This window comes from Carcharhinus amblyrhynchos, chromosome 3 (assembly GCF_965287045.1).
Source record: "Carcharhinus amblyrhynchos chromosome 3, sCarAmb.v2.hapA, whole genome shotgun sequence".
NCBI lineage: Eukaryota > Metazoa > Chordata > Chondrichthyes > Carcharhiniformes > Carcharhinidae > Carcharhinus > Carcharhinus amblyrhynchos.
The window spans coordinates 65,520,836-65,544,239 of record NC_137326.1 but is presented as its reverse complement, the minus strand read 5'-3'; the positions used below and the strand labels follow the sequence as shown (position 1 = coordinate 65,544,239).

General features: G+C 44.9%; 1 protein-coding gene across 3 annotated transcripts in view; it reads left to right on the top strand.

Moving 5' to 3' along the window:
- The window catches only part of pfas (phosphoribosylformylglycinamidine synthase), a 158,706-nt gene that overhangs the window by 48,622 nt on the left and 86,680 nt on the right, over positions 1 to 23,404 (top strand). For 2 of the 3 annotated variants that reach the window (XM_080184910.1, XM_080184925.1), the window contains 7 exons: positions 4,684 to 4,812; positions 7,644 to 7,775; positions 9,864 to 9,992; positions 13,614 to 13,635; positions 13,771 to 13,835; positions 14,219 to 14,292; positions 14,412 to 14,568. In XM_080184910.1, coding sequence (XP_080041036.1) covers positions 4,684 to 4,812; positions 7,644 to 7,775; positions 9,864 to 9,992; positions 13,614 to 13,635; positions 13,771 to 13,835; positions 14,219 to 14,292; positions 14,412 to 14,568 — 708 coding nt within the window. The remainder of the gene's footprint in view (positions 1 to 4,683; positions 4,813 to 7,643; positions 7,776 to 9,863; positions 9,993 to 13,613; positions 13,636 to 13,770; positions 13,836 to 14,218; positions 14,293 to 14,411; positions 14,569 to 23,404) is intronic. The other variant, XM_080184918.1, reaches the window with a different exon arrangement.

Genomic DNA, 23,404 nt, shown 5'->3' with positions numbered 1-23,404 from the left:
TGAGATGTGTTTCCCAGTGTTGGGTGTTGTTGCTGAGATGTGTTTCTCACTGGTTAGTGTGAGATCAGGGTGATGCTGAGATTGTATCTCAATTTTGGTGTTGCTGAGATGTTCCAGTCTTGGGTGTTTGTTGCTGGGACGTGTTTCCCAGTCTTGGGTGTTGTTGCTGGGATGTAGAACATAGAAAAACTACATCACAAACAGGCCCTTTGGCTCACAAGTTGCTTCAAACACGTCCCTACCTACTAGGCTTACTTATGACCCTCTATCTTATTGAGTCCCATGTACTTATCCAAAAATCTCTTAAAAGACCCTATCAAGTCTGCCTCCACCACCACTGCCGGCAGCCAATTCCATGCACCCACCACCCTCCGAGTGAAAAACTTACCCCTGACATCCCCTCTGTACCGACTTCCCAGCACCCTAAAGCTGTGTCCTCTTGTGGCAGCCATTTCAGCCCTGGGAAAAAGCCTCTGAGAATCCACTCGATCAATATCTCTCAACATCTCATAAACCTCTATCAGGTCACCTCTCATCCTTCATCTCTCTGAGGAGAAAAGATCGAGCTCTCTCAACCTATCCTCATAAGGCATGCCACCCAATCCAGGCAACATCCTTCTAAATCTCCTCTGCACCCTTTCAATGGCTTCCACATCCTTCCTGTAATGAGGTGACCAGAACTGAGCACAGTACTCCAAATGGGGTCTGACCAGGGTCTTATAAAGCTGCAGCATTATCTCCTGAATTTAAATCCAATTCCTCGATTGATGAAGGCCAGTACACCATATGCCTTCTTAACCACATCCTTCTGATCTTCCACACTGCTAAGAGTCTTACCCTTAATATTATATTCCATCATCCTATTTGACCTACCAAAATGAATCACCACACACTTATCTGGGTTGAAGTCCATCTGCCACTTCTCTGCCCAGTCTTGCATTCTATCTATGTCTCGTTGCAACTTCTGACATCCCTCCAAACTATCCACAACACCTCCAACCTTTGTGTCATTGGCAAACTTATCAACCCATCCCTCCACTTCCTCATCCAGGTCATTTATAAAAATCACAAAGAGCAAGGGTCCCAGAACAGATCCCTGGGGCGCTCCACTGGTGACCGACCTCCATGCAGAAAAAGACCCATCTACAGCCACTCTTTGCCTTCTGTGGGCAAGCCAATTCTGGATCCACAAAGCAATGTCCCCTTGGATCTCATGCCCCCTCACTTTCTGAATAAGCCTTGTGTGGGGGACCTTGTCGAACGCCTTGCTGAAGTCCATATGAACCACATCTACCGCTCTTCCTTCGTCAATGTGTTTAGACACATCTTCAAAAAACTCAACCAGGCTCATATGGCATGATCTGTCTTTGAGAAAGCCGTGCTGACTATTTTTGATCATACTATACCTCTCCAAATGTTCATAAATCCTGCCTCTCAGGATCTTCCCCATCAACTTACCAACCACTGAGGTTAGACTCACTGGTCGATAATTTCCTGGGCTATCTCTTCTCCCTTTCTTGAATAGAGGAACCACATCCACAACCCTCCAATCTTCCGGAACCTCTCCCGTCTCCATCGATGACACAAAAAACATCGCCAGAGGCTCTGCAATCTCTTCCCTTGCCTCCCACAGTAACCTGGGGTACATCCCATCCGGTCCTGGTGACTTATCTAACTTGACGCTTTTCAAAAGCTCCAACACATCCTCTTTCTTAATGTCCACATTCTCAAGCTTTCCAGTCCGCCACAAGCCTGCACTACAACCACCAAGATCCTTTTCCACTGTGAATACTGAAGTAAAGTATTCATTGAATACCTCTGCTATTTCTACGGTTCTATACAAACTTTTCTACCTTCACATTTTATAGGCCCTATTCCTTCACATCTCATCCTTTTGCTGTTCACATACTTGTAGAATGCCTTGGGGTTTTCCTTGATCTTACCTGCCAAGACCTTCTCATGACCCCTTCTGGCTCTCCTAATTTCCTTCTTAAGTTCCTTCCTACAAGTCCTCTAGATCCCTAATATTACCTGGCTCCCTGAACCTTTTGTACACTTTTCTTCTTGGCTAAATTCATTACAACTTTTGTGCACCATGGTTCCTGTAACCTACCAAAACTTCCCTGTCTCATTGGAACGTTGTCGTGCAGAACTCAACACAAATATTCCTTGAAAATCTGCCACATTACTTCTGTACATTTCCCGAGAAGATCTCCTTCCAATTTATGCCTCTAATTTCCCGCCTGATGGCTTCGTAATTCTCCTCAGTCCAGATAAACCCTTTCCTAACTTGTCTGATCCTATCTCTCTCCAATGCTAGTGTAAAGGAGATAGAGTTATGATCACTATCCCCAAAATGCTCTCCCACTGAGAGATCCGACACCTGTTCTGGTTCATTACCCAATACCAAATCAAGTACAACCTCTCCTCTTGTAAGCTTATCTACACACTGTGTCAGGAAACCCTCCTGAACGCACCTAACAAACTCCTCCCTATCTAAACCCCTTACCCTAGGGAGATTTCAATCGATATTTGGGAAATTAAAGTCTCCCATAACAACCAGTCTGTTATTATTACATCTCTCCAGGATCTGTTTCCCTATCCGTTCCTCAACATCCTTGTTACTATTGAGCGGCCTATAGAAAACAGCCAGTAAAGTTATTGATCCCTTCCTGTTCTGAATCTCCACCCACAGAGACGCCGTAAACAATCCCTCCATGGTGTCCATCTTTTCTACAGCTGTGAGACTATCCCTGATCAACAGTGCCACTCCCCCACCTCTTTTGCCTCCCTCCCTGTCCCTCCTGAAACATTGAAACCGGCAAGAAGTCCTCTGCCTGAGTCATCCAAGTCTCTGTAATGGCCACAACATCATATTTCCAAGTAGTGATCCATGCTCTGAGCTCATCCACTTTGTTAACAACACTCCTTGCGTTAAAATAAACACATCTCGGCCTGAGCGCTCCCCTTCTCCATCACCTGCCTATCCTCCCTCTCTCACTGTCGACAATCTCTCTCTTTTTGCAATCTATCCTCCTGTCTCCCAGTCATTTCATTTTGATTCCCTCCCCCCAGTCATTCTAGTTTAAAGTCTCCCCAGTAGCCTGAGCAAACCTTCCTGCCAGGATATTGGTCCCCCTGGGATTCAAGTGCCACCCGTCCTTTTTGTACAGGTCTCACCTGCCCCTAAAGAGGTCCCAATGATCCAGGAACCTGAATCCCTATCCCCTGCTCCAATCTCTCAGCCACACATTTATCCTCCACCTCATTCCATTCCTGCTCTCACCTTCTCGTGGCACAGGCAACAATCCTGAGATTACCACCTTTGCTTTCCTCCTTCTCAACTCTCTACCTAACTCCCTACATTCTCTTTTCATGACCCTTTCCCTTTTCCTACCTATGTCAGTGGTACCAATATGTACCACGTCCTCTGGCTTCTCTCCCTCCCATTTCAGAATTTCTTGGATGCAACCAGAAACATCCCTGATCCCGGCACCAGGGAGGCAAACTATCATCCTAGTTTCCCGTCTGCCTCCACAAAATTGCCTGTCCGAACCCTCACTGTAGACTGCCCGGTTAATACTGTCTTCCTTCTTTCCTTACTCTTCTGGGCTACAGGGCCGGACTGTGTGCCGAAGGTACAGCCACTGCTGCTTCTACCAGGTGGTCTGTCCCCCCCAACAGTACTCTAACAGGAGTACTTATTGTGAAGGGGCACATCCACTGGGGTGCTCTCTAGCACCTGACCTTTCCCCTTCCTAACCATGACCCACTTGCCTGCCTCCAGTGGCCCCAGTGTGACCACCTGCCTGTAACTCCTATCTATCACCTCCTCGTTCTCCCTGACAGGACGAAGGTCTTCAGGCTGCAGCTCCAGTTTCAGACTAATGCAGACCCTTAGGAGCTGCAGCTCGATGTACCTGGCACAGATATGGACGTCCGGGAGGCTAGGAAACTCTAGGACCTCCCACATCTACACTGAGAGCAGACTGGCCTCACACTCATAATTCCCCTTTTCTTCAAAGAACACAGAAAAAAAACTAAAAATTAAACCTATCTTGCCTCGCTCGTTTCCGCCTAAGCCCGTTGAACCAAAGCCCTTTAGCTCTCACTCTGCTACCTGCTCAGTCCACTGCCCGTTACTGACGCTGCCCGTTGTATAGTGCGGCCTGCTTTTTAAACCTCTGAGACATGTTTCTCAGTGTTGGGTGGTGTTGCTGAGATGTGTTTCTCAGTGTTAGGGGTGTTGTTGGCTGAGATGTGTTTCTCAGTGTTAGGGGTGTTGTTGGCTGAGATGTGTTTCTCAGTGTTAGGGGTGTTGTTGGCTGAGATGTGTTTCTCAGTGTTAGGGGTGTTGTTGGCTGAGATGTGTTTCTCAGTGTTAGGGGTGTTGTTGGCTGAGATGTGTTTCTCAGTGTTAGGGGTGTTGTTGGCTGAGACGTGTTCCTCAGTCTTGGGTGTGTTGTGTTTCTCGGTGTTCGGTGTGTTGTTCTGTTTTCCTGGTGCTGGGTGCGTTGCTGTGTATCCCCGGTGTTGGGTGCTTTGCTGCTCAGTGGGTGTGTTGTGCTTTGCAGCATTGGGTGCGTTGTTCCTTAGTGTTGTGTGGGTACCAAGATGTGATTATCAGTCTGTGTGGGGGATGTTGACATGTTACTCTGTGTTAACTTCCCGTCTGTATTTCAGGTGTTGCTCCTTTCAGTGGTGCTACAACTGGAACCGGGGGTCGGATCCGGGACATACAGTGCACAGGGCGAGGGGCACATGCCATTGCTGGAACTGCAGGCTACTGCTTTGGGAATCTTCTGTGCCCAGGTGAACAACTTTACTTCATATTTGGAGCCAGTAACTGCTTCTGTCACTATCTTTAATCAGATGGTCATGAAAAGTCATTGGCCAGCAGGATTAGTCAGGGAGACGGTTGGTGCACTCAAGGACAAGGAAGGGAATCCATGCATGGTGCCAGAGGAAATAGGCAAGGTATTAAATGAGTACTTTACATCAATATTCACCAAAGAGAAGAACTTGATGAATGATGAGTCTGGGGAAGGGGTGGGAAGGGTCATGTTGAGGTTAACAAGGAGGTGGTATTGGGGTTCCTGAAAAGCGTTAAGGTAGACAAGTCCCCAGGGCCTGATGGGATATATACCCCAGAATACTGAGAAAGGCAAGTAAGGAAATTGCTGGCGCCTCGAGAGAAATTTTTGTAATCTCACTGGCTCCAGGGAAGGTCCCAGAGGATTGGAGAAAAGCCAGTGTTGTTCCTTTGTTTAAGAAGGATCGCGAGGATAATCCAGCTACTTACAGGTTGGGGAGCCTCACGTCGGTGGTCGGGAAAATATTGAAGAGGATTCTTCGAGACAGGATTTACTCCCACTTGGAAATAAGTGCATGTATCAGCGAGAGGCAACATGGTTTTGTGAAGGGGAGTTCGTGTCTCACAAGTTTGATTGAGCTTTTCGCAGAAGTGATGAAGATGATTGATGATGGTAGGACAATGGATGTTGTCGACATGGATTTCAGTAAGGCCTTTGATAAGGTCCCTCATGGCAGTCAGGTACAGAAGCTGTAGTCATATAGGATCAGAGGTGAGCTGACAAGATGGATACAGAACTGGCTCAGTCAAAGAAGACGGAGGGAAGCAGCAGGAGGGTGCGTTTCTGAATGGAGGGCTGTGACTACTGACATTCCTCAGGGATCAGTGCAGGGACGTTTGCTGTTTGCAATATATAAATGATTTGGGGGAAAATGTAACTGGTTTGATTACTCAGCTTGTGGATAACTCAAAGGTTGGTGGAATTGCAGATAGCAATGAGGACTGTAGGAGGATACAGCAGGATATAGATTGGTTGGAAACTTGAACGAAGAGATGGCAGATGGAGTTTAATCAGGACAACTGTGAGTTAATGCATTTTGGAAGGTCTAATACAGATAGGAAATATACAGTAAATGGCAGAACCCTTAAGAGTATTGATAGGCAAAGGGATCTGGATGTACAGTACACAAGTCACTGAAAGTGACAACACGGGTGGAGAAGGTAGACAAGAAGGCATACGGCATGCTTGCCTTCATCAGCCATGGCATTGAGTTTAAAAATTGGCAAGCTACGTTGTAGCTTTATAGAATCTTGGTTAGATTGCTCTTGGAATATAGTATTCAATTCTAGTACAGAAAACATTTGTCAGGATGTTGCCTGGTATGGGAGGGCATTAGCTATGAGGAGAGTTTGGAGAAATTTGGTTTGTTCTCACTGGAATGATGGATTTTGAGGAGTGACCTGATAGAAGTCTACAAGATTGAGGGGCATTCACAGAGTGGATAGTCAGAAGCTTTTTCCCAGGGTGGAAGAGTCAGTTATGAAGGGGCAATGGTTTAAGGTGCGAGGGACAATGTTTTAAGGAGATGTACAAGGCAAGTGTTTACAGAGTGTGGCGGGTGCCTGAAACTCACTGCCGGGGGAGCCATGGAAGCAGATACGATAGTGACTTTTAAGGGGTGTCTGGACAAATACATGAATAGGAAGGAATAGAGGGATATGGTCCCCGGAAGAGTGGGGGGTTTTAGTTCAGACTGGCAGCATGGTCAGTGCAGGTTTGGAGGGCCGAAGGGGTTATTCCTGTGCTATAATTTTCTTTGTTCAGTGGCCAGTGAACTGTGTGTCCATTAATTGTTCAAAGATTCTTCTGGGCAAAATTTACTCAGATTTGGCAAATATGGATTTAGTAGTGATAGGCAATATGGCTTTGTGCTGGAAGGTCCTGTCTCACTAATTTGATTGAGTTTTTTGAGGAAATGCAAAAATTATTAATAAAGACACATCATTGGATAATGTCTACATGGACTTTAGTAAAGCCTTGGAAAAGGTCCGTATCGGCAGACTGGTACAGAAGGTGAAGTCACGTGGGAGCCATGGTGAACTGGTAAGATTGATAGAGAACTGACTTGATTACAGAGAAGAGGCTAATGGTGAACGGATGTTTTTCTGACTGGAGGTCTGATTAGTGGTGTTATGCAGTAATCAGTGCTCGGACCCCTGTTGTTTCTAAAAATGATTTGGAGGAAAATGTAGGTGGTTTAATGAGTAAGTTTGTGAATGACACAAAGATATGGGGAGCTGCGGATTGTGAGGAGGATAGAGCAGGATATAGATAGGCCGGAGACTTGGGTACAGAAATAGCAGATGGAATTTATTCTGAACAAATGTGAATTGATATATTTTGGAAAGTCTAATGCAGGAGGGAAGTATACAGTAAATGACAGAACCTTTAGAAGCATTAATATATAGAGGGATCCAGGTCCATAGTTCCCTGGAAGTGGCAACACAAGGCGAATGGCATTTTTGCCTTCATCAGTTCGGGCAGAGTTTAAAAGACATGATAGACACATGAATAGACAGGGGATAGAGCCTTACAGACCATGTAGAGGCAAAAGGTCTTTAGAAAGTTGTTATGTGTTGGTGCAGACTTGGTGGGCTGAAGGGCATGTTCCTGTGCCGTACTCTTCTTTGTTCTTTGTCTGCAATTCCTACTGGCAGCATTTCAATTTGTCTGCTCTTCCTGTGCCAGTATCTGCTAGGCTCAGTCTAACCAAAACATCCATTTCTGATAGTGTGTACTGATTCATACTAATAATTCTACTGTCTTTAGGCTACAAGCAACCCTGGGAAGATGAGACATTCCCTTATCCTGGCAATTTTGCACGGCCCCTGGAGATAGCAATAGAGGCCAGTAATGGAACTTCTGATTATGGTAACAAGTTTGGAGAGCCAGTCCTGGCTGGTAAGTCATGGTAGACACAAACAGATCTGGGCATTGGTGATTGGTTAATTCCTGGATCTGATCAGGTCTGGGATGGGTTAATCCTGGGGCTCCCTGGATCTGGTCAGGTTGTGGAAAAGGAGTTAGTGCTGGGGCCTGCTGAATCTGATCAGGTTCTGGAAAGGGGTTAGTGCTGGGGCACATTGGATCTGATCTGGTACTTGGAATTGTTTAGTGTTGGGCCTTCCTGGATCTGCTCAGGTCCTGGGAAGCAGTTAGTGCTGGGGCCCCCTGGATCTGGTCAGCATGTGGGAATGGGTTTGTTTTGGGGCCTGCTTGGTCTGATCAAGTTGTGGCCAGTGGCTGGTGCTGGAGTTTGTAGATGTGGTCAGGTTCTGGGAATGGTCAAATGCTGGGGCCTTTGGATCTGGATGGATTGTGGGCAGGAGTTAATGCCTGGAGCCTTCTGTCTCTGGTCAGGATATGGGAATGGGTAAGTGTTGGGGCCTCTTGGATATCGTCAGGTTCTGATCAGGAGTTAGTGCTGGAGCCCCCGGGTTTGGTAAGGTCTGAGCCGGGGTTAATACTGCGGCCTGCAGGATATGGTCATCTTCTGGGAATGGGATGGTGTTGGGGCCTCCTGGTTCTGCTCTGGTTATGGGAAGGGATTAGTGCTGCGACCTGCTGGATCTAGTCACGTTCTGGGAATGGGATAGTGCTGGGGGTCTTTTGGTTGTGGGCAGGGGTAGTGCTGGGGCATGTTGCATATGGTCAGCTCTTGGGAAACAGTTAGTGCTGGATCCTGCAGAATCTGGTCAGGTTCTTGGAATGGATTAACACTTGAACCTGCTAGATGTGGTTGTGTTGTGGGCAAGGATTATTGCTGAAGCCTCCTGGATCTGGTAAGAATATGGGGATAGGTTAGTGCTGCAGTCTGCTGGATCTGGTTAGATAACAGGAATGGACTAGTGCTGGGGTCTCCTGGATTTGGAGAGAATGTGGGAAGGGGCCTGCTGAATCTGGTTAGGTAGTGGGAATGGATTAGCGCAGGGGCGTGGTGGATCTGGTCAGGTTCTGGCAATGCATTAGTGCTAGGTCCTCCTGGATCTGGTCAGCTACTGAGCAGGGGTTAGTGCAGGGGCCTCCTAGGTCTGGTCAGGTCTGAGGGAGTTAATGCAGGGCCTGTAGGATTTGGTCATGTTCTGGGAATGGGTTGGTGCTGGGGCCTTCTGGATCTTTTCTGGTTGTGGCAAGGGATTAGTGCTGGGCCTGCTTGATCTGGTCATGTTCTGAGGACGGTTTCATGCTGGGACCTTATGGTCAGGTTGTGGGCAGTGATAGTGCTGGTGTCTGTTGGATATGATTAGTTCCTGGGAAGCATCTGGTCAGGTTCTGGGAATGGATTAGGTTGTGGTTAGCACTGTTGCCAGCACGATCTAGTCAGGTTGTGGGAATGGGTTAGCGCAGGATCTTGCTGGATCTGGTCAGGTTTTGAGCATGGCTTAATGCTAGGGTCTCCTGGGTCTGGTCAGGTTCTGAGTTGTGGATAATGCTGAGGCTTGCTGGATCCGGTCATGTTCTGAGAGTGAATTAGTGCAGGGACATGCTGCATCTGGTCAGATCCTGACAAGGTATTTGTATTGGGGCCTTCTGAATCTGTTCTGGTTGTGGGAAGGAATTAGTGTGGGGCCTTCTGGATCTGGTTAGATTCTGGGAGTGGGTTAGTGCTGAGGCCTTCTGGATCTGGTCAGGTTGTGGGAATGGGTTAGTGCAGGGGCCTGCTGCATCTGGTCAGATCCTGACAGGATGTTAGTCTTGAGCGTCTGGATCTGTTTTGGTTGTAGGAAGGGATTATTGCGGGTCCTTCTGCATCTGGGCAGATTGTGGACAGGGGTTAGTGGTCAGGCCTAGTGGATCTGCTCAGTTTGTGAGAATGGATTATTGCTGTGGCTTACTGAATCTGGTCAGGATGTGAGCAGTGATTATTGCTGGGGCCTGCTGGATCTGGTCAGGTTGTGGGAATGGATTAATGTTGGGGCCTGCTGGTCAGGTCCTCCTAGCTGCAGATTCATGTGTGTTTGGATTTGACTAATTCCGTTTTGATTTTAGGATTTGCGCGCTCATTTGGTTTGCTGCTCGCTGGTCGAGAGAGGAGAGAGTGGTTGAAACCAGTGATGTTCAGCGCTGGTATTGGAACCATTGAAGATCAGCACGTTCACAAGGAGCAACCAGAACCAGGTGCATCTGCTTGAGTTAATGGGCTGTTGGTATTTTGCAGAATCAAGGATCAGGGACCAGCCATGGGTCTCTGGGGTTGTGCCTGAGAGTGTTCAATGAGTCTTGTTTATAACCCTATGCTGTACCTGTCCTGGGAATGTCATGAGTTGGCCCATTTTGTTGTGGATAAGTACTATAGTGTCTCATCAGCAGCTGGCCGATATCACATTCAGCGCATGTGCAGCGCTGCAGTGTCCTGTGGATATTCTGCAGCTCTCACCATCACAGATCAGCACAGTAAAACTAGAACACCAGATTAGCATGGAGGGCAAAATGCCGTTGTCTCTTAACACATTTTTTTGTGTATTCCTTGAATGGAGGAAAAAGGAAACATGTCTTTGCCCAGAATCTGCTTTGTATCAACTCATGTTATATCCACAGTTTGGGATATAACTTGGGAGCTAGTTTCTGTTGAGACTATAATTAGTCCCTGTTACCTCTAACGGACAGTGGGGTCAGCAGATAGCACCCAATACACAGGACAGCAGGGTCAGCAGACAGCACCCTATACACAGGACGGTGAGGTCAGAACACAGCAACTAATACGCAGGATAGTACAGTCAGCACACAGTACTTAATACACAAGACTGTGGGGTTGGAACACAGCACCTAATACACTGGAAAGTGGGGTCAACACACAGCACCCAGTACATAGAAACGTAGAAAATAGAAGCAGGAGTATGCCATTTAGCCCTTCGAACCTGCTCTGCCATTCATTTTGATCATAGCTGATCATCAAATTCAATATCCTGATCCTGCCTCCCCTCCATATCCCTGTATCCCTTAAGCCCCTAGAGAGCTATACCTAATTTCTGCTTAAAATCAGTGTTTCAGCCTCAACTACTTTCTGTGATAGTTAATTCCACAGATACATCACGCTCTGGGTGAAGAAATTTCTCCTCACCTCAGTCCTCGAATATGACCCGTAGTTCTGGATTCCCCCACCATCGGAGGCATTCTTTCTGAATTTACCCTGTCTAATCCTGTTAGAATTTTATAAGTTTCTATGAAATCTCTCCTTGCTCTTCTAAACTCCAATGAAATCAAACCTAACCAACTTAGTTTGTCCTCATATGACAGACATGTCGTCCCAGGAATCAGTCTGGTAAACCTTCACTGCACTCCCTCTGTAGCAAGGGCATCCTTCCTCAGGTAAGGATACCAAAACTGCACACAGTGCACCAAATGTGGCCTCAACAATGCCCTAAACGATTGCAGTAAAACATACCTGTTCCTATACTCAAATCCTATGGCTATGAAGGCCAACATACCATTTGCTGCCTTCACTGCCTGCTGTACCTGTACGCTTACTTTTAGCGACTGATGTACAAGGACATCAAGTTCTCACTGAGTATCTGCCCCCCTCAATTTACACCCATTTAAATAATAATCTCTTTTCCTATTTTTGCTACCAAAGTGGATAACCTAACATTCATCTACCTCATTTGCCATGCCCAATCACTCAGTCTGCTAAGTCATGCTGAAGCATCTTTGCATGCTCCTCACAGCTTACCCTCCCACCCAACTTTGTATCATCTGAAAATTTGGAGATAGCGCATTTACTTCTCTCTTCCAAATCATTAATCTATAATGTGAGCAGCTGGGGTCAATACACAGGACAGTGGTGTCAGCAGACAGCACCCAATACACAGGACAGTGGGGTCAGAACACATTACCCATTACACAAGACAGTGGGGTCAGCATACACTGAACACTGGGGTCAGTATCCTGTGGTACCTCACTAGTCATTACTACCAATTGGAAAAGTACCCACTTTGCCAACTCTTTGTTTCCAATCTGCTAACCAGCTTTCAATACATCTCAAGATATGACCTGTAATCCCACGCGTTGTAACGTTCAAAAACCTTCTGAAACTCTAAATACACCACATCCATCCTTGGTCAATTCTCCCAGTTACATCTTCAAATAATTCCAATAGATTCGTAAAGCATGATTTGTAAATTCATGTTGAGTTTGTCTGATTATACCATTACTTTCCAAATACTGAGACATGAAATCCTTGACAATGGACTCTAGCAGTTTTCCCAGTACTAACTTTAGGCTGACTGGTCTATCATTCCTTGTTTTCTATCTACTTCCATTTTTGAATAGCGGGCTTATATTAGCCAACCTCCAATCTGTAGGAACCAGTTCAAAGTTCACAGAATTTTGGAAAATGACCACCAATGAATCTACTATTTCCAGGGCCACTTCCTTAAGTACTATGGGATGATGATTATCAGGCCCTGGAGAGTTATCCACCTTCAATCCCCAAAACCTTTTCTCGGCTAATGCTGATTGTTAAAATGCAATCGGTGACAATTTTGTATTGGATGTAATGCGACAGATAGTAACAAGATGTAAGGGACAGCTGACCCAGTAAACCATGGAATCAATTACAAAATGATGTAATAGCTGACCAGCTGACTCTCAATACATAAGAACCTGAGTAGAATTATATCGAGCTTGGATTGGTCCAGGGTGAGGTCTGAGTTTGGAGTAACGATGTTTCTTTATTAAACCCTTCTTTTGATTTATAAGTTGGAGTAAGTTTTGTTTTCGTTTTATTGTCTGCATTTGAAGAGTTCCTTCTGAAGAATCACTGATTTTCTTTAGCTCCTCACTAAAACTTGTTTCTCTCAGAACTTCTGGTACATTATTCATGTCTTCCTTTGTGAAGACTGAGCAAAGTACGAATTTAGTTCCTCACCATTTCTTTGTTCTCCATTATGAGTTCTCCCTCTCTGACTGTAAGAAGCCTGCATTCATTTTTGTCAACTTTTTCTCTTTGCACTCCTATAGAAACTTTTACATTCAGTTTTTATGTTTCCAGCTAGCTTATTTTCATACTTTATTTTCCCCTTCTTCATCAATCCCTTGCTCCTGCTTTGCTGAATTTTAAACTGCTCCCAATCCTCAGGTCTTTTGCTTGCCGATTTCTATGCTTCTTCTCTGAATCTGATTCTGTCTGTAATTTTCCCCTGTAACCCATAGTTTGGCCACAGTTCCCTTACCATTCCTGCGCCAAATGGAATAAATTTTTGGAGTTCACCTATTCGTTCCTTAAATGCTTGCCATTGCCTGACCACTATCTTCCTTTCAATAATGTTTCCCAGTCCAGCATATACAACTCATGCCTCATAATATCATAGTTACCTTCATTGAGATTCTGTCCACCTTGACAAAGAATTCTGTCATTGCAGCACAATTCATCGGGACCTGAGATTTGTCCATTTTAAGCCCACCAATACTTATCACTTCCTATGATTTTCTCTTGAGCCCTGCAGTCTGTCTAACTACCTTCTCATTCTCATGGGTGCAGACAGTTGTGAAATATTCAATTAACACCCTACCAATGTTCTCCTAATATATTTTCTCAATATCATATCGATATCTTTTTAATCAACAATGCCAACACCGACCTTTCTTTCTGCCTGACCTTCGTACACACTGAATAGCCCTAAATGTTTAGCTCCCATGCTTGGTCACTTTGGCACCATGTCCCCGTAATGCCAACTAAATCATACCCATTTACATCTATCTGCGTAATCAATTCATTCATTTTGTTTTGAATGTTCCAAGCTTTCAGGTACAAAACCTTAAGGTAAGCCCTTTTAACGTTTCTTGTCCTTGCTATTTTTTACTCTTTTTTCTTATCTGACTATGCCCTTGATTTCTCTGCCTGTAACTTTTCTTATTCTCCTTGCTGCCTTTTCCTCTTGCTCTTCACACAGAACAGTGGGGCCAGCACACAGCACCCAGTTTGTAGGACAGTGGGATCGGAACACAGCACTCGATACACAGGTCAGAGAGTTAGCACTCAGCGTCCAATTCACAGTGGGATCAGCACACAGTGTTCAATAGACGGGACAGTGGAATCAGTACACAGCACCCCATACGCAGGACAGCAGGATCAGCGTGCAGCACCCAAACACTGGAGTGCAGGGTCAGTGCACAGCACTCAATATGCAGGATGTTGTGTGCTGACCCCACTCTCCTGTGTACTATTGGGTATTGTATGCCGCCCATGCTGTCTGTGTGTTGGGTGCTGCGTGCGGAGCCCGCTGTCCTGTGTGCTGTGTGCTGATCACATTGTAATCTGTATTTTGATGATCTGCTTTGATATTTGCCGTGTCTATAATCGTGTGCATTTTGACTTCCTTCACTGACCCATGCTCTGATTTCAGAAATGGAGGTGGTGAAGATTGGGGGCCCAGTCTATCGAATTGGAGTGGGAGGAGGGGCTGCCTCCTCGATCCAGGTAAGTATCAGTGCAATTGTTGTTGAGGTGCAGTGAACAGTGTTTGGGGGAGGGGTTTGGAGAGGCAACCCCAACATCTCTTGCAATTTCTTTGTTTCCTCCATGCTCTGTCCATCCAGGTGCAGGGAGACAACACAGCAGAGCTGGATTTTGGCGCAGTGCAACGAGGTGATGCTGAGATGGAGCAGAAGATGAACCGAGTTCTGCGAGCCTGCATAGAACGCGAGCACCATAACCCCATCTGTAGCATTCATGATCAGGGAGCTGGAGGCAATGGTATGTGAGAGATAACTTCAGCCTAGAGATCAGGGCTGATTGTAATCACTAATTACATATTGGAACTCAAATAGGATATGCTGGACCCCTTAGTGATGGAAATGGGATGATGGAAGATATTATACCTTGTGCTACTGGGAGCACAGTGAGAATAAGGAGGAATTTGGATCCATTGGGATGGAGTGCAGTGGGATTCAGTGGGAAGGGATTTTAGGTTCTGTTCTAGTATAGTCTGTTTGGAGCAGTTAACACCTTCCAGGGAGAGTATAAATCAACCATGGTTAACCAAGGAAGTTAAGGAATGTATTAAGCAGAAATAATAAAATACAATGTAGCCAAAGATTAGTGGTAAGCCAGAGGATTGGACAAGTTTTGAAAACTAACAAAAGATGACCAAAAACTGATAAAAAGTGAGAAGATTAAGATGAGAGTAACATAGCAAGTGTTCAGATTTTTTGCTTTGTCTGACAAAGAACAAATAAAAATATAGCACAGGAGCAGGTTCTTCGGCCTTCCAAGCCTGTGCCAATCATGATGCCCTAACTGAACTTAAAGAACAATCTTAAACCTTACTCGTCTGAATCCCTCTATTCCCTCTCTATTCGTGTACCCACACAGATGCCTTTTAAATGTTGCTAATTTAGCATTTAACTGTCAATTGATGGTGTCATGGAGGGGTGTGTAAACCCTTTAGAACAAACCATTACAAGGGAGGAAGTGTTAGATGAATTAAAAAATATTATAAAGATAGACAAATCCCCAAGGCCAGATGGCATCTATCACAGATTATTGAGGGACACGAGATGAAATTGATGGGCCCCTAACAGAAATCTTTGTTTCTTCATTGGCAGTGGTGAGGTACCAAAGGATTGGAGGATAGCCAATGTTGTCTTGTTATTTAAGAAGAGTAGCAAGTAATCATAGACCAGTGATTTTGACGTCAGTGATAGGGAAACTGTTGGAGAAGATTCTTAGGAATAGGATCTGTACACTTCGGAACTGAATGATCTTGTTAGTGACTGACAGCATGGTTTTGCACATGAGAGGTCATGTCTCACTAATTTAATTGAGTTTTTTGAGGAGATGACAAAAATGATTGACGAGGGATAGGCTGTGGATGTTGTCTACATGGACTTTAGTAAGGCATCCAACAAGGTCCCTCTGGTACAAAAAATTAAATCTTTTGGGACTGGGGTGAACTAGCTAGATGGATTCAGAACTGGCTTGGCCATAGCAGACGCAGGGTAGTGATAGAAGGGCGTTTTTCTGAATGGAGCTATGTAACTAGTGGTGTTACACAGGGATCAGTGCTGGGACCTCTGCTGTTTATAATATATATAAATGACTTGGAAGAAAATGTAGCTGCTCTGATTCGCAAGTTTGCAGATGGTACTAAGATTGGCAGAGTTGCAGACAGTGATGAAGATTGTCAGAGAGCACAGCAGGATATAGATAGACTGGAAAATTAAGCGGAGAAATGGCAGATGGAATTTAATCTGGACAAATGCAAGGTGATGGATTTTGGTAGAACCAATTAAGGTGAGTGCTACAAAATAGACGGCAGAACAATCAGGAGCATAGACACACAGATCTGCGAGTATGGGCCACAGACCCTTAAAAGTGATAGCACAGGTGGTGAAGAAAGCATTTGGCATGCTTGCCTTCATTGGACAGGGCATCATGTTGGTTAGACCACATTTGGATTACTGTCCAATTCTGGTCATCACAAAACCAGAAGGACATGGAGGGTTTGGAGTGAGTGCAGAAGAGGTTTACCTGGATGTTGCCTGGTATGGAGGGTATTAGCTACAAGGAGACTGGGATTGTTCTCCCTGGAAAGATGGAAGTTGAGGCGTGACCTGATAGAAGTTTATAAAATTATGAGGGGTGTGGATAAGAGTGAACAGTTGGAAGCTTTTTCCCAGGGCAGAAATAACATCTACAAGGGGGCAGAGTTCAAAATAAGGGAGGAAAGGTTCAGTGGAAATATGTGGGGTAAGTTTTTTTACACAGGTTAATGGGATTGAGAGTTATAGATAGGCCTGGTAGGTAGGGAAATGATCGGCGCAACTTGTGGGCCAAAGGGCCTGTTTGTGCTGTAGTGATCTGTGTTCTATGTTCTATGTTCAGAGTGGTGAGGGTCTGGAATGCACTGCCGAGTGAGATGGTTGAGGCAGTTACGTTAGCCACATTTAAGACTTGCCTTGATGGGTATATGAACAAACAGGGAATACAGGGATATAAGCAGTTGGTTAGATGGGTAAGTGTGATTGTCGCAGGCTTGGAAGGCCAAAGGGACTGTTCCTGTGCTTTTTGTTGTTCTAATGTGCCTGCTTCCATCATCCCCCCTGGCAGCATATAACAAGTACCCACCACTCTCTGCGTGAAAAACTTCCCCCGCACATCTCCCTTAAACTTCCCCCCCCCTCACCTTGAATCTATGCCTTCTTGTAATTGACACTTCCACCCTGGGGAAAAGCCTCTGACTATCCATGCTGTCTATGCCCTTCATAATTTTGAAGACCTCTAATAGACGCTAACATTTTCCCAGTGATTGATGTTAAGCTAACTGGTTGATAGTTGCCTGTATTTGTCTCCCTCCCTTTTTGAATAACATTTCCAATCCTGTGGGACTTTTCCAGTGTTTAAGGCTTCTTGGAAGATTACTACCAAATGCATCCACTTGTGTTGTTACAGAAGGATGACTGTGGAATTGAAAGGCCAATTGGTTATTTTTTAAAAAACTCAATATCCACCAGACAAAATATTCCACCATTGAAAGGAGTTATTAAGTTTAGTAATGGCCTTAAAACATTTTAATATTTGAATTACAAACAATGCATCAGAGATCTTTGTGTATACTGATCGCAATCCTTTGACATTTCTGGAAAGATTTAAGGAGAACGACACTGGAGTATATCGTTGGAGTCTCATGTTACAAGCATTTAATTTACAGATTGCACATGTTGTGGGTCATGAAAATGTTATTGCGGAAGACATCACGAATTTAAAAGGAAAAGAAAAAATGAAGCCATCTTTTCATGATAATGGTTAATTTTTTAAGTGAAGGGAAGTGTTCATAGAATCAAGAAACCCTACAGTGCAGAAAGAGGCCATTTGGCCCATCGAGTCTGCACTGACCATAATCCCACCCAGGCCCTATCCCCATGTCCCCTACATTTTTATCCACTAATCCCTCTAAAATACGCATCTCAGGACACTAAGGGACAATTTTTTAGCACAACCAATTAACCTAACCTGCACATCTTTGGACTATGGGAGGAAACTGGAGCACCTGGAAGAAACCCACACAGACACATGGAGAATGTGCAAATTCCACACAGACAGTAACCCAAGCCAGGAATAGAACCAAGGTCCCTGGAGTTGTGAAGCAGCAGTGCTAACCACTGTGCTACTGTGCCCCCCGATGTGTTGTGAAGTTGAGTAGAATGTTAGGATTTCATGTTTGTAAAATTATTTTTAAAATTGTAAAATGCCAAAAGGTGAAAGCATTGCATTGTCCCTTTAAAAGGTTTTTTCTGTACTTAGAAAGTTAAAATAAATGTGGGTGCATATGGTGCCAGTACACAGACTGAAACATTATAGCAAAGGCCAAAGTAGCAGGTTTGCCTTGGCAACAGACTATTTTTGAATTTTAGCCAATCAGTTTAAATTAGGCACTTGGATACCAAGCGTCTATTAGATTTGAAATTGATGTTTTGGTAACCTGAGAACCAATTATATTGTGGGAAATGTCATTCAGGCTATAAAAGATAGGGACAGTGACACAAAGTGCCACCTGTTACTGCTCACAGCTCTGAGGTAGAGATAGAGAGAGCAAGAACTGCTGGTTCTCATGGCTTCATTTATGTCTTACAAGAAAGCCCAACCTCGATAGCAAAGAAGAAAGAAGACAGAATATTCTGGAAGACAACAAATCCTGGTTGTAATTTAGAGAGTGACTAAAAGGTCTTTTTTTTATTAATAAGTTGGAATTGTATTTATCTAACCAGCATTCCATTAGAATAATGTTGTACTTGGTTTGTTAATAGTTTAGTTAACCTGTTCACTGTCAGTTAGGTAAATAAAGTATTATTTGTTGATTTTACAGAGAGAGGCAAATGGAGTTTAATCCGGATAAATGTGAGGTGATGCATTTTGGCCGGAATAATGTAGGGGGGAGTTATATGATAAAGAGTAAGCCCATAAGGAGTATAGAATTGCAGCGAGACCTGGGGGTGCAAGTGCACAAGTCTTTGAAGGTGGCAGTGCAAGTGGAGAGTGTGGTGAAGAAAGCCTGTGGTATGTTAGCCTTTATAGGAAGGGGTATAGAATATAAGAGCTGGAGTCTAATGTCGCAGTTGTACAGAACGTTGGTTAGGCTGCATTTAGAGTACTGCGTCCAGTTCTGGTCGCCTTACTACCAGAAGGACGTGGAGACTCTGGAGAGAGTGCAGAGGAGGTTTACCAGGATGCTGCCTGGTGTGGAAGGACTGGGGTATGAGGAAAGATTGAATAAATTGGAGCTGTTTCCCCTTGAAAGACGGCGACTGAGGGGGGATCTAATCGAGGTATATGAGATTATGAAGGGTATAGATAGAGTAAACAGAGGTAGGCTATTTCCTATGATAGAGACACACAGGACAAGGGGCCATGGGCTTAAGGTGAGGGGGGAGAGGCATAACACAGATATTAGAGGGAGGTTTTTCACAAAGGGTAGTGGGGGTATGGAATGCTCTGCCACGTAATGTGGTGGACGCAAACACGCTACGGTTGTTTAAGAGTAACTTAGACAGGCACATGAGTGGGTTTGGAGATGGGTGGATATAGGAGATTGTTTTAAATAAGGGTCATTAGCATTGGGGCGTCCCTGGTAAGGTAAATGGATATGGTACAATAATAATGTTTTTTTTCTCTTTTTCATTCACAGGTTTTAAGTCGGTCCACCTTGTGTTCAACGAGGGGCATACACGTGATGGGTCGTACTTGGGCTGCTCTTGGTTGTTCGAGATTGGCCTAGTGCTTCATGTCATTAGTGTGTGCTTAAACTGGACCAGATACTGGGCAAGATGACAGCTCAGTGACTATCACTGATTGCTGTGCAGACACATGGATTTGGGCCAGTGTCTGTGGGAATTTGCGCATTCTCCCCATGCTTGCGTGGGTTTTCTCCGGGTGCTGCGGTTTCCTCCCACACCCCAAAGATGTGCTGTTAGGCTGATTGGCAGTAATAAATTGTCCCTAAATTAGTTTCCCTCAATATGGATGGCCACAAAATATTAGATAAGGGTCATGGGTGGAGGGGGGGGAACTGGTGGTGTTGAGATGGCGGCACAGGCTCGTTGGGCCGAAGGGCCTGTTTCCTGGGCTGTTTTTTGTTCTTTGTTCTTTGTCTCAGATAGTTATTTTGATTTAACCACACAGTTGCTGAAGGGCACATCGTACGACTTCACACATACTTTTCATAGAATCCCTACATTTGTAATTGGGGACAGATGTTTGAGGGCAAATCAACATCTGGCATGTGGGAGGCTATCAAGTGTAAGTTGATAGGGATTCAGGATCAGCACATTCCTGTAAGGGTGAAGGATAAGTTATGGCAAGTTTTGGGAACCTTGGATAACGAAAGATATTGTGAGCCTAGTCAAAGAGAAAAAGGAAGCATTTGTCAAAGCTAGGAGGCTGGGAACACACGAAACAAGTGTGGAATACAAGAAAGTAGAAATAAACTTAAACAAGGCGTAAGAAGGGCTAAAAAGGGGTCACGATAAAGCATTGGCCGGTAAGATTAAGGAAAATCCCAGTGTTTTTTATACATATATAAAGAGCAAGAGGGTAGCCAGGGAGAGAGTTGGCCCATTGAAGGACAAAGAAGGGAATCTATGCATGGAGCCAGAAGAAATGGGCGAGGTATTAAATGTGTACTTTGCGTCAGTATTCACCAAAGTGAAGGACTTGGTGGATGATGAGTCTGGGAAAAGATGTGTTGATAGTTTGAGTCATATTGAGATCAAAAAGGAGGAGGTACTGGGGTTCTTGAGAAACATTAAGGTGGACAAGTCCCCAGGACCTGATGGGATATACCCCAGAATACTGAGCGAGGCAAAGGAGGAAATTGCTGGAGCCTTGAGAGAAATCTTTGTATCCTCACTGGCCACAGGGGAGGTCCCAGAGGACTGGAGAATAGCCAATGTTTTTCCTTTGTTTAAGAAGGTTTGTGAGAATAATCCAGGTAATTATAGCCCGGTGAGCCTTACTAGGGAAATTATTGGTGAGGATTCTTCGAGACAGGATTTATTCCCACTTGGAAATAAGTAGATGTATTAATGAGAGGCAACGTGGTTTTGTGAAGGGGAGGTCATGTCTCACGAAATTGATCTGGTTTTTCAAGGAAGTGATGAAGATGATTGAGGGTAGGGCAGTGGATGTTGTCTATATGGACTTCACTAAGGCCTTTGACAAGGTCCCTAATGGTAGACTGGCACAGAAGGTGAAGTTACATGGGATCAGAGGTCAGCTGCCAAGGTGGATACAAAACTGGCTCGGTCAAAGAAGACAGAGGGTAGCAGCAGAAGGGTGCGTTTCTCAATGGAGGACTGTGACAAGTGGTGTTCCTCAGGGAGGACCTGGCAGATGGAGTATAATGTTAGCAAGTGTGAGGTTATCCACTTTGGCAGAAATAATAGTAGGAAGGATTATTATTTAAAAGGCGAAAAGCTGCAGCATACTACGGTACAGAGGGACCTGGGGGTCCTTGTGCATGAGTTGCAAAAACCCAGTCTACAGGTGCAGCAGGTGATCAAGAAGGCAAATGGAATGTTGGCCTTTATAGCGAGGGGGATAGAAGATAAAAGTAGGGAGGTCTTGCTGCAACTGTACAGGGTTCTGATGAGGCTGCAGCTGGAGTACTGTGTGCAGTTTTGGTCGCCGCACTTGTGGAAGGATATATTGGCCTTGGAGGGAGTGCAGAGGAGGTTCACTAGGCTGATACCAGAGATGAGGGGGTTGGACTATGAAGAGAGACTAAATAGACTGGGTCTGTACTCATTGGAGTTTAGAAGGCTGAGGGGGGATCTTATAGAGACGTATAAGATAATGAAGGGGATGGATAGGGTAGAGGTAGAGAGATTCTTCCCGCTTAGAAAGGATAGCAGGACTAGAGGGCACAGCCTCAAGATAAGGGGAGGGGGGTGCAGTTTAGATCAGAGTTGAGGAGGAACTTCTTCATTGAAAGGGTGGTGAATCTCTGGAATTCTCTGCCTGTTGAAGTGGTGGAGGCGACGTCGCTAAATATATTTAAGTCACAGGTAGATAGGTTTCTGATAGACAGGGGAATTAAGGGTTATGGGGAGAAAGTGGGAAAGTGGAACTGATCCACTTCAGATCAGCCATGATCTTATTGAATGGTGCGGCAGGCTCGAAGGGCTAGATGGCCTACTCCTGCTCCTATTTCTTAAGTTCTTATGATTAGTGCTGGGACCTTTGCTGTTTGTGAAATATAAATGATTTGCAGGAAAATGTAATTGGATTGATTCGTAACTTTGTGGACGACACAAAGGTTGGTGGATTTGCAGATAGTGATGAGGACCATCAGAGGATGCAGCTAGTTGGAGACTTGGGCAGAGAGATGGCAGATGGAGCTTAATCCGGACAAATGTGAGGTAATGCATTTTGGAAGGTCTAATACAGATAGGAAATATACAGTAAATAGAACCCTTAAGAATATTAAGAGGCAAAGGGATCTGGGTGTACAGGTACACAGGTCACTGAAAGTAGCAATGCAGGTGGAGAAGGTAGTCAAGGAGGCATACAGTTTGTTTGTCTTGTATTGAGGTTAAAAATTGGCATGTCATGTTGCAACATTGTTGAACCTTAGTGAGGCCGCACTTGGAATAGTGTTCAATTCTGGTCACTCCACTACCAGAAGGATGTGGAGGCTTTGGAGAGGGTACAGAAAAGATTTACCAGGATGCTGCCTGTTGGATGGCATTAGCTGTGAGGAGAGGTTGGAGAAACTTGGTTTGTTCTTACTGGAGCAACGGAGGGTGAGGGGTGACCTGATAGAAGTCTACAAGATTATGAGAGGCATTGACGGAGTGGATAGTCAGAAGCTTTTTCCCAGAATCAATTACTAGGGGCGAAGGGTTAAGATGCTAGGTACGAGATTTAAATGAGATGTACGAGGCAGATCTTTTACACAGGGCATAGTGGGTGCCTGGAACTTGTTGCCGGGGGAGGTAGTAGAAGCGGATCCGGTCGTGTCTTTTAAGGGGCATCTTGACCAGTACATGAATAGGGGAATATGGTCCCCGGAAGGGTAGGGGATTTTAGTTAAGTCGGGCAGCATGGTCGGTGTAGGCTTGGAGGGCCGAAGTGCCTGTTCCTGTTCTGTAATTTTCTTTGTTCTTAGTTCTTTGAATCAGATTTAGTCACAGCATTGACCTTCCAATTATCTATGCAAAACCTTTGAGTACCATCAGGTTTGGGGACCAACATGATCGGCGAACTCCACTTGCTTTGACTCAGTTCTGTGATGTCTTCTTGTAGCATTACTTCCACTTCCTTCTGAACCTGTGTTGCTTTGAGACAATTGAGCCAATGGCGGGGGGGAGGGGTGTGTTTTATCAGAACAGCATTCCCCATGTCAACCTTGTACTAATCATTAGTCCTCCTCACTCCATTTTGATATAGGTCGTCATAGCAATGTAACAAGTCTTTCAATTCAGTTCTCTGTTCTTGAGACAGATAGCTCACTATTCCATTCCTTAAGGACTTCTTCATTATTCAGTTTATCCTGAGGCACATCAAACTCCACATCATCAGGATTTGATTCCTC